A 15,636-nucleotide genomic window follows, 5' to 3' on the forward strand; every position below is an offset into this window, starting at 1 on the left:
GGTGTGCAAAGCTCTTAGAGACTTACCCAGAAAGACCCACAGCTGTAATTGCTGCCAAAGGTGATTCTAGCATGTATTGACTCAGGGGGTTGAATACTTATCTAATCAAGATATATTAGTGTTTTATTTTTCATACAATTATTTTACAACTGTTAGAATTTTTCTTCTACTTTGACATTACAGATTATTTTGTGTAGATCATTGACAATTAAATCCATTTTAATCCCACTTTGTAACACAAAAAAGTCAAGGGGTGTGAATACTTTCTGAAGGCACTGGACAATGGCTGCATACAGACAGACAGTAATGTAATGGTTACTGCACAGTAACTTTCCATGAAGACACAGACTGAAGTTTACTGAGTTTATAAGGAGGATGAGGTGGAGAGGGTTTGTGTGTTTAACCTGTGTCTGTGTGTGTGTGTTTATGTTGTGTATACCCTAGGCCCCGGGTTAGACACAGGGAGTTTATCATGGCACACGTTCTCTCCAGGTCTCACAATGAGTTATAGACTTACACGCATGCATGTGCACACACACACACACACACACACACACAGACACACACACCAGACCACTGACTGACATCCTGGCTTTAAAGGACTAGCTAAGAGCCTTGAAGTGTTCTCTCTCAAACCAACTCAAGAGAGAAATATGAGCTCAGTCTGGCAGGACCCAACACCTGGAGCTTCCACGGACACACACTGTGTTGCTAAAGAATAAAATATTACACACACACGCACATAAACACACACACATTCACACTTCGCTGTGCTGCTAAAGGATAGCATATTACACACACACGCACATAAACACACACACACATTCACACTTCGCTATGCTGCTAAAGAATAAAATATTACACACACACGCACATAAACACACACACATTCACACTTCGCTATGCTGCTAAAGAATAAAATATTACACACACACGCACATAAACACACACACATTCACACTTCGCTATGCTGCTAAAGGATAGAATATTACACACACACGCACATAAACACACACACATTCACACTTCGCTATGCTGCTAAAGAATAAAATATTACACACACACGCACATAAACACACACACATTCACACTTCGCTATGTTGCTAAAGATTAAAATATTACACACACACGCACATAAACACACACACATTCACACTTCGCTATGTTGCTAAAGAATAAAATATTACACACACACGCACATAAACACACACACATTCACACTTCGCTATGCTGCTAAAGAATAAAATATTACACACACACGCACATAAACACACACACATTCACACTTCGCTATGCTGCTAAAGGATAGAATATTCCACACACTAACCAGGTTTCCATCCAAAGTACATATCGGATAAAAAATGTCATGACGACAGGCCTGATGGAAACAGAATATTTTTCTGTGAACTTTCCAAATGTCGACAAAACAAAATACGCTAGACAAGGTGGAATCTTTTTGTGTCTGTAAAATGAATTATGCGAGAAATGTCGTACGCTTTTATGCGCAAATATTGATATAATAACCATGATATCGAAGTACACTTGAAGTCACACAATGATATTGTGAGGTCCTCCCACTACGACTCTGGAAAGCATGCAGTTTATTAGGCTACAGAGGAAATAAGTTATGATGAACTTCACAGGGTGGTGAAAGTGCAAGGTGATGAGCTTGATGCTCCTTTCCAATAAATATCTAGGGTTTATTCTGGTGACATGATGATCGGTGCTTGGCTGCCGTTTGACAAATAAAAATAATATTGGAAATGCGATGGAAACCTATTTAACTTGTGAATTATATTTGGTAAGTGGGAATTTAACCGCAAAATATATTTTTATGTGCACTACGTCATCACGCAGTCTTTTATCTGCAACACGTCAATTTGATGGAAACATCTCTGGTGGGAATATATTGTTTTTATGCAGATTTTTGTATTCGCATGAAAATCTGTAGCCAATTGGATTGAAACCTAGCTAGTGTTTAGGTCCAGCCAAGTGAGGTAGAGATGTAGGAATGTATATTCCCTCCATAGGCGAAATTGCCACGGGATGGGGGAACATAGCTATTTGATGCTAGCCAGTAAGTCCTCTAGTATGTGTTGACGTCATTTCACAAGATTGGATGGAAGCTGTAGAGATCTGTAAGAAATGGCACTTCTGTAGCCAAATGTCTTAGTCATCAATTTGTTTGGTTTTTAAGCAATAATTGACCTGGTATGATGGTGCATTGATCAGTTATACAGTTTAAAGCCGTTATTTGTGCGTTTTGGCCCAAAATCAACCTTTAAAGTAACTGTCCAGTGATTCCGGATTTCTATGAAATATGACCTATAATTAAAATAATTAATTAATGTTAAAAAGCAGCTTTTCTGTGTTGGAATGGGGTGGGCATATACCGGTCAATAAAAATATATAAATGCAAGTAGACTGCTTATTGGCCAGCTCATCCTCCTCAGGAGGATGACATCATCCTTTATGAGGAAATAGCATGCATTTGTTAAATGTTCTGTTTGAGATGGGGTTTTTGATGAGTTTTTTTCTCTCTCCAATTTATGCTTTGGCCACAAATACGAGTATAGGATGAGTCAACAGCATTATTTGGGTTTGAGTTAACAGAATATTAACTTTTAAAAGTGAGATATTCCCCTAACTATTTACTTTAAAACTACAATATTTTCTCTCAGCCTCATGGCAAAATGTGTAGAGTAGCAAGAAATTAGCTTTAAAACTGCTAAATGTTTTCTCATACTCATGGCAAAATGTGAAGAATAGCATGAGATGAGCTTTAAAACAACAAATGTTTCTCTCTGTCCCATGGCAAAATGTGTAGAATTGCAGAAAATGTGCTTTAAAACTGCAACATTTTCTCTGACTCATGACAAAATGTGTAGAATAGCATTATAAAACTGCAACATTTTCTCTGGCTCACGACAAAATGTGTAGAATAGAATTATAAAACTGCACACGTTTCAAAATACCCCTCCATCCAAACACCCCTCAAGAGAGGCATAGTAAGTCATGTCAAACTATGTAGAATTGCAAGAAATGCAATTCTTAATCCCCTCCAATATCTACACCCCAATTTCACCCTTGATTCCTTCTGAAATGTTTTATTTAGGAAACAGTTAGATTAAGAGGTGGGAGACATGGAGGAAGCTGTGTTGGCCTGGTGTTTTTCAAGAATATTTGCGGAATTTATTAATTTATGAAACTTTTTTTAGCCAGTCGAGTCAGGAACAATATTCATATTTATAATGACGGCCTGGTAGCAAGAGGCAGACTGGGGCCAATTTTCACATAGCGTCTCAAAGAAGGAGTGGTAGGAGTGGTGATCTTGGATATTCATTATTATCTAAAATGCAGAACTGATCCTAGATCAGCACTCCTACTCTAAGACTCTTTGTGAATAGGGGCCCAGATACAATAGGGTATCCGTTACCTACTTCCCTATTTTACGATGTTAGGAGGTACAGCCTGGGACCACCCTCTTTTACCATGTGTTAGGAGGGATACAGATTATGATCAATCAAATCCATATGCCTTACTGTTTAAATTGGTCAACAGTCAGGTTTCTCTGCCCTCAAAGTAATTTATAGGCCTTGTACATTTTAACACAATGAAGGTGGTTTGAAAAGTATCTATAGAAAAGCATTTACCTAGCATGTCCTGTACAAGTATCTTGAACTGCATCCGAAATGGCACCCTATTCCCTATATAGTGCACTACTTTTGACCAGGGCCCTATGGGTCGGGACCAAAAGTAGAGCACTATATAGGGAATAGGGTGCCATTTGGAAGTCAGACCATGATTTAATGAAATGATTTGTTTTGATTCAGCAAGTTTCTTTTTCAAAGGAAGGCAGGCCTTTATTTGGCTCGCAGGTTGAGATGTTTTACTTTCTTCCTTTCTGCATTTGCCGCCAATCACAGGGAGCCACTCCTGCCAAGCAGCTACACACACACACACACACACACACAGAAACACACATACACAGAAACACACACACACAGATAGAAACACACACACACACACACAGACAGAAACACACACACACACACACACAGAAACACACACAAAGAAACACACAGAAACACAAACACACACACACACAAACACACATAAACACACATACACAGTTCAGCTAGGCCTCACATGGGGCCATGTGTACCGTGTGATTCTTACAAATCCAAGCCCAATATTGTTCTTTAACAAGAGAGTGTCCCCCCCCCCCATAGATTGCCCCCCCCCCATAGAGGCAGAGTTCCCCCTCCAAGAGGCAGTGTCCCCCCCCCCCCCCCCCCCATAGAGGCAGAGTGTCCCCCCCATAAAGGCAGAGTCCCCCCCCCCATAAAGGCAGAGTCCCCCCCCAAGAGACAATGTCCCCCCCCCAAGAGGCAGAGTGTGTCCCCCCCCCCAAGAGGCAGAGTGTGTGTCCCCAAGAGGCAGTGTCCCCCCAAGTTTGAGTTTTTGTTGAACGTGGCCTTACTCTGTAGTTTAGCTGCGTTCCAAATGGCACCCTATCCCCTACATAGTGCACTACTTTAGACCAGGACCCATAGGGCTCTGGTCAAAAGTAGTGCACTATATAGGGAATAGGGTGCCATGTCAGACAAAGGCGAACTTTCTTCTCCCAGATTCTTACTTGGCCGGCGCTGAAGACTTTGACTAGCTCCATATGGAATGCAGGGAGAAGTGGAGTATAAATGGCTCAGGTACACAGCCAAATCATCCGTGGTTTGTTTTTTCTTTGCAGACTATAAGCAGAAGTATGGGGAAGAGCACGGCTCGTGCCAAGCGGGGATGGCAGGCGTTTTTACTGAGGTCAGTAGCAGTCTCCTCTTCTAATACATGGTACTGCTCTGTGGGGCTGCTGTTATCAAGGGCTGTTTGGAGGCTGCTCTTTCAGTTTGGGATAGCTTTTAATGGTAGAGAAAACAAATGAGCACACACACACACACACACACCAGACACACACACACACCAGACACACACACCAGACACACCAGACACACACACACCAAACACACACACCAGACACAGACACACACACACACACCAGACACACACACCAGACACACATACACATACACACCAGACACACACACACACACCAGACACACACACCCAGACACACCTACAGACGACAGTCATACTGCTATGAAGCTGCTATTCTTCTGTTTGGGTTCTGTTTTCAAGGCTGGGCTATCAGCAGTCTTCAACGTCAGCTTTGGATAAAGGTCATCACACGATCTGCCCGGTATTACTCCAATATAGTGAGTGAATGAGAATTTACCAGACTTAACCTCTCTGATACACTCTAGGCCTTGTTCCTCCCATAAAGGGATAGGGTCAGAAGGAAATCAAAATGTATTTTGCCTTAACAGCAGAAACATGGCTATTTTTATTTTTATTGTACCTTTATTTAACTAGGCAAGTCCGTTAAGAACAAATTCTTATTTACAATGACGGCCTACACCGGCCAAACCCGGACGACGCTGGGCCAATTGTGCGCCGCCCTATGGGACTCCCAATCACGGCCGGTTGTGATACAGCCTGGAATCGAACCAGGGGATCTGTAGTGATGCCTCAAGCACTGAGATGCAGTGCCTTATACCGCTGCGCCACTCGGGAGCCCAGTCAAACCCTATGTTCTTCCATTCACACTTCCTTTTCCTCAGTCTGATTTCTCCAGGTGTCACGTACGTTGATGAACGGGTCAGACCAAGGCGCAGCGTGATATGCATACATGTTTATTTGAACCGAATAAACAACAACAAAACAATAAACTAAACGAAACGTGAAGTCCAAGGTACACAAACAACATACCTCACACGGAACAAGATCCCACAACCCACTAGTGCCAATAGGCTGCCTAAGTATGGTCCCCAATCAGAGACAACGAGCGACAGCTACCTCTGAATGGGAACCACACCGGCCAACATAGATCTAGACATACTAGAATGTACAACATGGACAAACACAGCAAGGAAAATATACACCCTGACTCAACAAATAAGAGTCCCCAGAGTCAGGGCGTGACAGTACCCCCCCCCCCCCCCCCTCCCCCCCCCCCCCAAAGGTGCGGACTCCGACCGCACAACCTTTACTTAACAGGGTAGGGGCCGGGTGGGCATTCCGCCTCGGAGGCGGATCCGGCTCCGGGCGTGACAACCACCTATTCTCCGCCTCCCTGTTGCGCCCCTGGTCTGGTCTGGACCTCGGCGCGCTGCTTCCCCTCTCCTTCCTCCCACTATACTCCAAGCCCTGTCTGGACCCTGGTGTGGGAGACCCCGAACCTGGAGAGGGGCTGACGTCTGGGTCTGGACTGGAGCCGCTGACCGGAGCTGGACTGGGCACCGGTGTAGCGGACTGCTCAGGCTCCGGACTGGAGCCGCTTACCGGATCTGGACTGGATCCCGGTGGAGCGGACTGCTCTGGCTCCAGAGTGGAGCCGCTGACCGGAGCTGGATCAGGCACCGGTGGAGCGGACTACTCTGGCTCCGGAGTGGAGCCGCTGACCGGAGCTGGACTGGACCCCGGTGGAGTGGACTGCTCTGGCTCCGGAGTGGAGCCGCTGACCAGAGCTGGATCAGGCACCGGTGGAGCGGACTGCTCTGGCTCCGGACTGGAGCAGCTGACCGGAGCTGGATCAGGCACTGGTGGAGCGGACTGCTCTGGCTCCGGACTGGAGCTGCTGACTGGTACCGGACAAGGCACCGGTGGAACGGGCACGGGCCGTGCCGGACTGGACTCACTCACCACTGGTCTGGTGCGAGGAGCAGGCACGGGCCGAACCGGACTAGGAACATGCACCACTGGCTTGGTGCGAGGAGCAGGAACAGGCCGGGCCGGACTGGCGACACGCACCACTGGCTTGGTGCGAGGGACAGGAACAGGCCAGGCCGGGCTGGCGACGCGCACCACTGGCTTGGTGCGAGGTACAGGAACGGGCCGGACCGGACTACGAAGGCGGACTGGAGGTCTGGAGCGGAGAGCTGGCACAACCCGTCCTGGCTGGCTGCCCACTTTCGCACTACACGTGCGCACTTGGCTGTGCACGCGTACTGGCGATACAGCTCGTAGAACTGGCGCAGGATATGCAGGACCAAGGAGGCGTACTGGAGACCAGGAGCGTTGAGCCGGCACACCCCGTCCTGGCTGGATGCCCATCTTCGCACGGCACGTGCGTGGTGCAAGCACAGGACGTACAGGACTGTGCCGGCGCACTGGCAACACAGTACGTAGCTCCGCATAACACGGAGCTTGCCCAGTCATACGCCTTCTCGCGTGAGTACGGGGAGTTGGCTCTGCTCTAACCCTAGGCTCCGCCAACCACCCCGTGTGCCCCCCCAAATTTTTTTTTATTGGGGCTGCCTCTCTGGCTTTTTCCTTGACCGGCCTCCTCCGTGTTGCCGTTGCTCCTCTCCTGCCTGGGCATCTACCTTAGCCCATGGTCCTTTCCCCGCAAATATCTCTTCCCATGACCACAATTTGCCCACCTGTGACATGGCCCTTCGCTCCGCCTGGGCACGCTGCTTGGTCCTCGTTTGGTGGGATCTTCTGTCACGTTCGTTCATAAACGGGTCAGACCAAGGCGCAGAGTGATATGCATACATGTTTATTTGAACCGAATAAACAACAACAAAACAATAAACTAAACGAAATGTGAAGTCCAAGGTACACAAACAACATACCTCACACGGAACAAGATCCCACCACCCACTAGTGCCAATAGGCTGCCTAAGTATGGTCCCCAATCAGAGACAACGAGCGACAGCTGCCTCTGAATGGGAACCACACCGACCAACATAGATCTAGACATACTAGACAATAACATAGATCTACACCACATAGAAAATACACACCCTGACTCAACAAATAAGAGTCCCCAGAGTCAGGGCGTGACACCAGGCTATTTGCACAAGATGTGTTTTCTTCAGATAATTAAATACTGGAGTGTGGTTAGGCTCACATGCTCACAGTGAGTTACTAAGTTACATTAGCTTGTTAACATCTCCTGACCTGGAGTGTGGTTAGGCTCACATGGTCTCATGTCACCCCACTCCTCCGCACACTCCACTGGCTTCCAGTTGAGGCTTGCATCTACTACAAGACCATGGTGCTTGCCTACGGAGCCTTGAGGGGAACGGCACCTCCTTACCTTCAGGCTCTGATCAGACCCTACACCCAAACGAGGGCACTACGTTCATCCACCTCTGGCCTGCTAGCCCCCCTACCTCTACGGAAGCACAGTTCCCGCTCAGCCCAGTCAAAGCTATTCGATGCTCTGGCACCCCAATGGTGGAACAAGCTCCCCCACGACGCCAGGACAGCGGAGTCACTGACCACCTTCCGGAGACACTTGAAACCCTACCTCTTTAAGGAATACCTGGAATAGTATAAAAGTAATCATTCTACCCCCCCCCCTCCCCTCTCCCCCACAAAAAAAATAAGTGGTTGTCCCACTGGCTATCCTAAGTTGAATGCACCAATTTGTAAGTCGCTCTGGATAAGAGTGTCTGCTAAATGACGTAAATGTAAATGTTTAACACTTGACCACAATGGCTGCATCCCAAATGACTCCCTATTCCATATATAGTCACTACTGACCAAGGTCCATAGCTCTCTGGTCAAAATTGGTGCACTATATAGGGAATATGGTGCCATTTGCGACACAGCCATGCTCTTTGTACGGAGTCTGTGCTTTGATGGAGTGATATAAGGACATTTACATTTTATATTTAAGTCATTTAGCAGATGCTCTTATCCAGAGCGACTTACAGTTAGTGAGTGCATACAAGTACTGCCAGTCCATTAAAGTGTGATCCAGTAATTTGACTTATTAAGTTAATTGCTGAACAGTCTACTCTCTCTCTCTCTCTGTCTGTCTGTCTGTCTGTCTGTCTGTCTGTCTGTCTGTCTGTCTGTCTGTCTGTCTGTCTGTCTGTCTGTCTGTCTGTCTGTCTGTCTGTCTGTCTGTCTGTATCTCTGTCTGTATCTCTGTCTGTATCTCTGTCTGTCTCTCTGTCTGTCTCTCTGTCTGTCTGTCTCTCTGCCTGTCTCTCTGTCTGTCTCTCTGTCTGTCTCTCTGTATCTCTGTCTGTCTCTCTGTGTGTCTGTGTCTGTGTGCCCAGACAAGAGCAGTGTTCTGTTCTATTCTGATCAGACACTGGAACATAAATTAACCAACACCACCACCATTACCTTACCTGACAGACCAGTAGCAGTTCCAAGCCCTGAACCAAGTCCGTCTTTCAAATTGCTGAGCTGTCTGTGTTATCAGAGAAGTGTTCCCATCTGATCAGCATCACCTAGTAGCAATAGTGCCCAGAACCCAAGTCCTTCTTTCAAATCAGTTCAGACCACAGACCATCATTTCACTCTGCACCCCATACCGTAGGGAATCTAGCCTGGAATCCAAACTGCACCCTGTGGGGAATCTTAGCCTGGCGTCCAGCCTGAATATCACTCTGTTTCACTTTACAGATTCAGTCTGAAACCACTTCAATAGACAGGTACTTGGACCGTCTAGATGAGAAAGTATTCCGTCTGGATTCCAGGCTATGGGGAATCCACATCATATGAGACCTTTGCATAGTGCAAGTCTGGATTCCAGGCTATGGAGAATCCACATCATATGAGACCTTTGCATAGTGCAAGGCTGAAAATTTTTAAAGAATGCGCACAGAGTAGAAATACAGATGAGCATCCAAGTTGCATGTCAGGATTGTGTTAAAATAAGCTCGGGGGGGGGTTGTTGGACTCAACAATGGAGTTGTCTGAACAAAGGAGCAAAAGATCATCACGTTTTCCACTGCAGAATATCAATAGACCGACTAGTGAAGAGCTGTCAAAGACTCTTGGACAACGTTTCTGTACATAGTGTCAGAATCTGAAGAATGTTAGATATAATAGACAGCTGTTGTTCTGAACCTTTTGTCTATGAACTGTAGTTCATGTTCTTAGTATTCCAGTATTTCACAGATGTGTGACAGCAGGAGGACAACATTATGACATTCTAAAATTAAGTGAGAGCTGGATGACAACATTCTGACATTCTAAAATCAAGTGACAGCAGGAGGTCAACATTCTGACATTCTAAAATCAAGTGACAGCAGGAGGTCAACATTCTGACATTCTAAAATCAAGTGACAGCAGGAGGTCAACATTCTGACATTCTAAAATCAAGTGACAGCAGGAGGTCAACATTCTGACATTCTAAAATCAAGTGACAGCAGGAGGTCAACATTCTGACATTCTAAAATCAAGTGACAGCAGGAGGTCAACATTCTGACATTCTAAAATCAAGTGACAGCAGGAGGTCAACATTCTGACATTCTAAAATCAAGTGACAGCAGGAGGACAACATTCTGACATTCTAAAATCAAGTAACAGCAGGAGGTCAACATTCTGACATTCTAAAATCAAGTGACAGCAGGACAACATTCTGACATTCTAAAATCAAGTGACAGCAGGAGGTCAACATTCTGACATTCTAAAATCAAGTGACAGCAGGAGGTCAACATTCTGACATTCTAAAATGAAGTGACAGCAGGAGGACAACATTCTGACATTCTAAAATCAAGTGACAGCAGCAGGACAACATTCTGACATTCTAAAATCAAGTGACAGCAGCAGGACAACATTATGACATTCTAAAATCAAGTGACAGCAGGAGGACAACATTCTGACATTCTGAAATCAAGTGACAGCAGGAGGACAACATTCTGACATTCTAAAATCAAGTGACAGCAGGAGGACAACATTCTGACATTCTGAAATCAAGTGACAGCAGGAGGACAACATTCTGACATTCTGAAATCAAGTGACAGCAGGACAACATTCTGACATTCTAAAATCAAGTGACAGCAGGAGGACAACATTCTGACATTCTAAAATCAAGTGACAGCTGGACAACATTTTGATGTTCTAAAATCAAGTGACAGCAGGAGGACAACATTCTGACATTCTGAAATCAAGTGACAGCAGGACAACATTCTGACATTCTAAAATCAAGTGACAGCAGGAGGACAACATTCTGACATTCTAAAATGAAGTGACAGCTGGACAACATTCTGACATTCTAAAATCTAGTGACAGCAGGATGCGTCTGACGTTCTAAAATCTAGTGTGACCATCAGATGAAGGACTGACTGACCAATCAACTTCATATGTTTGTTGGTTTACTTCCTGACTAGATACATTCTTGTCATTCATTAGACTTTTTGTATTGTAACTTTGTTGGGTCGACTGTGTGAGAGACAGGGAGTCAATATGGTGTGTGGTCATGTCAGGAGCTGGTGGTGATGGTGTGTTTGTGGTTATGTCCAGGAGCTGGTGATTATGGGAGCTCCAGGATCATACTATTGGACAGGAACAGTCAAGGTCTACAACCTGTCCTCCAACACGTTCTACAACCCCAACAAAGTAGACGTCGACTCACACAGATACAGCTATCTAGGTATGTATCCTATCTTTGATTAGTTTACTCAATAAATTAATAAATCAATCAATCACATTTATATACAGCCTTTTTACATCAACCGTTTGTCAAAAAGGCTTTACAGTAACAAAGCCTATGCTACCAAAGAGCAAGAGTCAATTATCACACTTGACCAAATCTAACTGTCTGTTTGACCAAATCTAACTGTCTGTTTGACCAACTCTAACTGTCTGTTTGACCAACTCTAAATGTCTGTTTGACCGACTCTAAATGTCTGTTTGACCAACTCTAACTGTCTGTCTGATCAACTCTAACTGTCTGTTTGACCAAATCTAACTGTCTGACCAACTCTAGCTGTCGGGTTTGACCGTCTCTAACTGTCTGTTTGACCGACTCTTAACTGTCTGTTTGACCAACTCTAACTGTCTGTTTGACCAATTCTAACTGTCTGTTTGATCAACTCTAACTGTCTGTTTGACCAAATCTAACTGTCTGACCAACTCTAGCTGTCGGTTTGACCAACTCTAACTGTCTGTTTGACCTACTCTAACTGTCTGTTTGATCAACTCTAACTGTCTGTTTGACCGACTCTTAACTGTGTCTGATCAACTCTAACTGTCTGTTTGACCAACTCTAAATGTCTGTTTGACCAACTCTAACTGTCTGTTTGATCAAATCTGTCTGACCAACTCTGTCTGTTTGACCAACTCTAACTGTCTGTTTGACCAACTCTAACTGTCTGTTTGACCAATTCTAACTGTCTGTTTGACGAACTCTAACTGTCTGTTTGACAAACTCTAACTGTCTGTTTGACAAACTCTAACTGTCTGTTTGACCAAGTCTTAACTGTTGGTTTGACCAACTCTAACTGTCTGTTTGACCAACTCTAACTGTCTGTTTGACCAACTCTGTCTGTCTGACCAACTCTAACTGTCTATTTGACCAACTCTAACTGTCGGGTTTGACCGTCTCTAACTGTCTGTTTGACCGACTCTTAACTGTCTGTTTGACCAACTCTAACTGTCTGTTTGACCAATTCTAACTGTCTGTTTGATCAACTCTAACTGTCTGTTTGACCAAATCTAACTGTCTGACCAACTCTAGCTGTCGGTTTGACCAACTCTAACTGTCTGTTTGACCTACTCTAACTGTCTGTTTGATCAACTCTAACTGTCTGTTTGACCGACTCTTAACTGTGTCTGATCAACTCTAACTGTCTGTTTGACCAACTCTAAATGTCTGTTTGACCAACTCTAACTGTCTGTTTGATCAAATCTGTCTGACCAACTCTGTCTGTTTGACCAACTCTAACTGTCTGTTTGACCAACTCTAACTGTCTGTTTGACCAATTCTAACTGTCTGTTTGACGAACTCTAACTGTCTGTTTGACAAACTCTAACTGTCTGTTTGACAAACTCTAACTGTCTGTTTGACCAAGTCTTAACTGTTGGTTTGACCAACTCTAACTGTCTGTTTGACCAACTCTAACTGTCTGTTTGACCAACTCTGTCTGTCTGACCAACTCTAACTGTCTATTTGACCAACTCTAACTGTCGGGTTTGACCGTCTCTAACTGTCTGTTTGACCGACTCTTAACTGTCTGTTTGACCAACTCTAACTGTCTGTTTGACCAATTCTAACTGTCTGTTTGATCAAATCTAACTGTCTGTTTGACCAAATCTAACTGTCTGACCAACTCTGTCTGTTTGACCAACTCTAACAGTCTGTTTGACCAACTCTAACTGTCTGTTTGACCAACTCTAACTGTCGGTTTAACCAACTCTAACTGTCGGTTTGACCAACTCTAACTGTCTGTTTGACCAACTCTAACTGTCTGTCTGAACAATTCTAACTGTCGGTTTGACCAAATCTAACTGTCGGATTGACAAACACTAACTGTCGGTTTGACCAACTCTAACTGTCGGGTTTGACCGTCTCTAACTGTCTGTTTGACCGACTCTTAACTGTCTGTTTGACCAAATCTAACTGTCTGTTTGACCAACTCTGTCTGTTTGATCAATTCTAACTGTCTGTTTGACCGACACTTAACTGTCTGTTTGACCGACACTTAACTGTCTGTTTGACCGACACTTAACTGTCTGTTTGTCCAACTCTAACTGTCTGTTTGACAAACTCTAACTGTCTGTTTGACCAAGTCTTAACTGTTGGTTTGACCAACTCTAACTGTCTGTTTGACCAACTCTAACTGTCTGTTTGACCAACTCTGTCTGTCTGACCAACTCTAACTGTCTATTTGACCAACTCTAACTGTCGGGTTTGACCGTCTCTAACTGTCTGTTTGACCGACTCTTAACTGTCTGTTTGACCAACTCTAACTGTCTGTTTGACCAATTCTAACTGTCTGTTTGATCAAATCTAACTGTCTGTTTGACCAAATCTAACTGTCTGACCAACTCTGTCTGTTTGACCAACTCTAACAGTCTGTTTGACCAACTCTAACTGTCTGTTTGACCAACTCTAACTGTCGGTTTAACCAACTCTAACTGTCGGTTTGACCAAATCTAACTGTCGGATTGACAAACACTAACTGTCGGTTTGACCAACTCTAACTGTCGGGTTTGACCGTCTCTAACTGTCTGTTTGACCGACTCTTAACTGTCTGTTTGACCAAATCTAACTGTCTGTTTGACCAACTCTGTCTGTTTGACCAACTCTGTCTGTTTGATCAATTCTAACTGTCTGTTTGACCGACACTTAACTGTCTGTTTGACCGACACTTAACTGTCTGTTTGACCGACACTTAACTGTCTGTTTGTCCAACTCTAACTGTCTGTTTGACAAACTCTAACTGTCGAATTTACCAACTCTTAACTGTCTGTTTGACCCACTCTAACTGTCTGTCTGACCAATTCTAACTGTCGGTTTGACCAACTCTGTCGGTTTAACCGACTCTGTCGGTAGGACCAACTCTGTTTGTTTGACCAACTCTAACTGTCGGTTTGACCAACTCTAACTGTCGGTTTGACCAACTCTAACTGTGGGTTTAACCAACTCTAACTGTCGGTTTGACCAACTCTGTCGGTTTAACCAACTCTAAGTATCGGTTTGACCAACTCTGTCGTTTTAACCGACTCTGTCGGTAGGACCAACTCTGTTTGTTTGACCAACTCTAAATGTCTGTTTGACCAACTCTAACTGTCGGTTTGACCAACTCTTACTGTCGGTTTGACCAACTCTGTTTGTTTGACCAACTCTAAATGTCTATTTGACCAACTCTACCTGTCTGCTTGACCAAATCTAACTGTAGGTTTGATCAACTCTAACTATCGGTTTCAACAATTCTAACTGTCGGTTTGACCAACTCTGTCTGTTTGACCAACTAACTGTCTGTTTGACCATCTCTAACTGTCGGTTTAACCAACTCTAACTCTCGGTTTGACCAACTCTAACTGTCGGTTTGACCAACTCTAACTGTCGGTTTGACCAACTATAAATGTCGGTTTAACAAACTGTAACTGTCAGTTTGACCAACTATGTCGGTTTGACCAACTCTAACTATTGGTTTATCAAACTCTAACTATCGGTTTGACCAACTCTGTCGGTTTGACCAACTCTGTTTGTTTGACCAACTCTAACTGTCGGTTTGACCGATTTTTAGCTGTCTGTTTGACCGACTCTATCTGTCTGACCGACTCTGTTTGTTTGACCAACTCTAACTGTCGGTTTGACCAACTCTAATTGTCTGTTTGACCAACTCTAGCTGTCGGTTTGACCGACTCTTAGCTATCTGTTTGACCAACTCTAACTCTAGGTTTGACCAACTCTGTCTGTTTGATCAACTCTAACTATCGGTTTGACCAACTCTAACTGTCGGTTTGACCGACTCTAACTGTCTGTTTGATCAACTCTAACTATCGGTTTGACAAACTCTAACTGTCGGTTTAAACAACTCTAACTGTCTGTTTGATCAACTCTAACTATCGGGTTGACCAACTCTAACTGTCGATTTGACCAACTCTAACAGCCCCAAAACATCACTGCTCTAGAGGAGATCTGCATGGAGGAATGGGCCAAAATACCAGCAACAGTGTGTGAAAACCTTGTGAAGACTTACAGAAAACGTTTGACCTGTGTCATTGCCAACAAAGGGTATATAACAAAGTATTGAGAAACTTTTGTTATTGACCAAATACTTATTTTCCACCATAATTTGCAAATAAATTCAGTAAAAATCC

General features: G+C 44.3%; 1 protein-coding gene across 1 annotated transcript in view; it reads left to right on the plus strand.

Moving 5' to 3' along the window:
* itga9 (integrin, alpha 9) overlaps window positions 1-15,636 on the plus strand; it is a gene marked incomplete at its 5' end in the record, with an annotated part of 212,985 nt that overhangs the window by 39,653 nt on the left and 157,696 nt on the right. The window contains 2 exons of the mRNA XM_084165747.1: window positions 4,751-4,818; window positions 11,329-11,458. Of these exons, the coding sequence (XP_084021873.1) occupies window positions 4,751-4,818; window positions 11,329-11,458 (198 nt within the window). The remainder of the gene's footprint in view (window positions 1-4,750; window positions 4,819-11,328; window positions 11,459-15,636) is intronic.

This window comes from Coregonus lavaretus (genome assembly GCF_964263955.1).
Source record: "Coregonus lavaretus genome assembly, chromosome: 1".
In the NCBI taxonomy this organism is placed as follows: Eukaryota; Metazoa; Chordata; class Actinopteri; order Salmoniformes; family Salmonidae; genus Coregonus; species Coregonus lavaretus.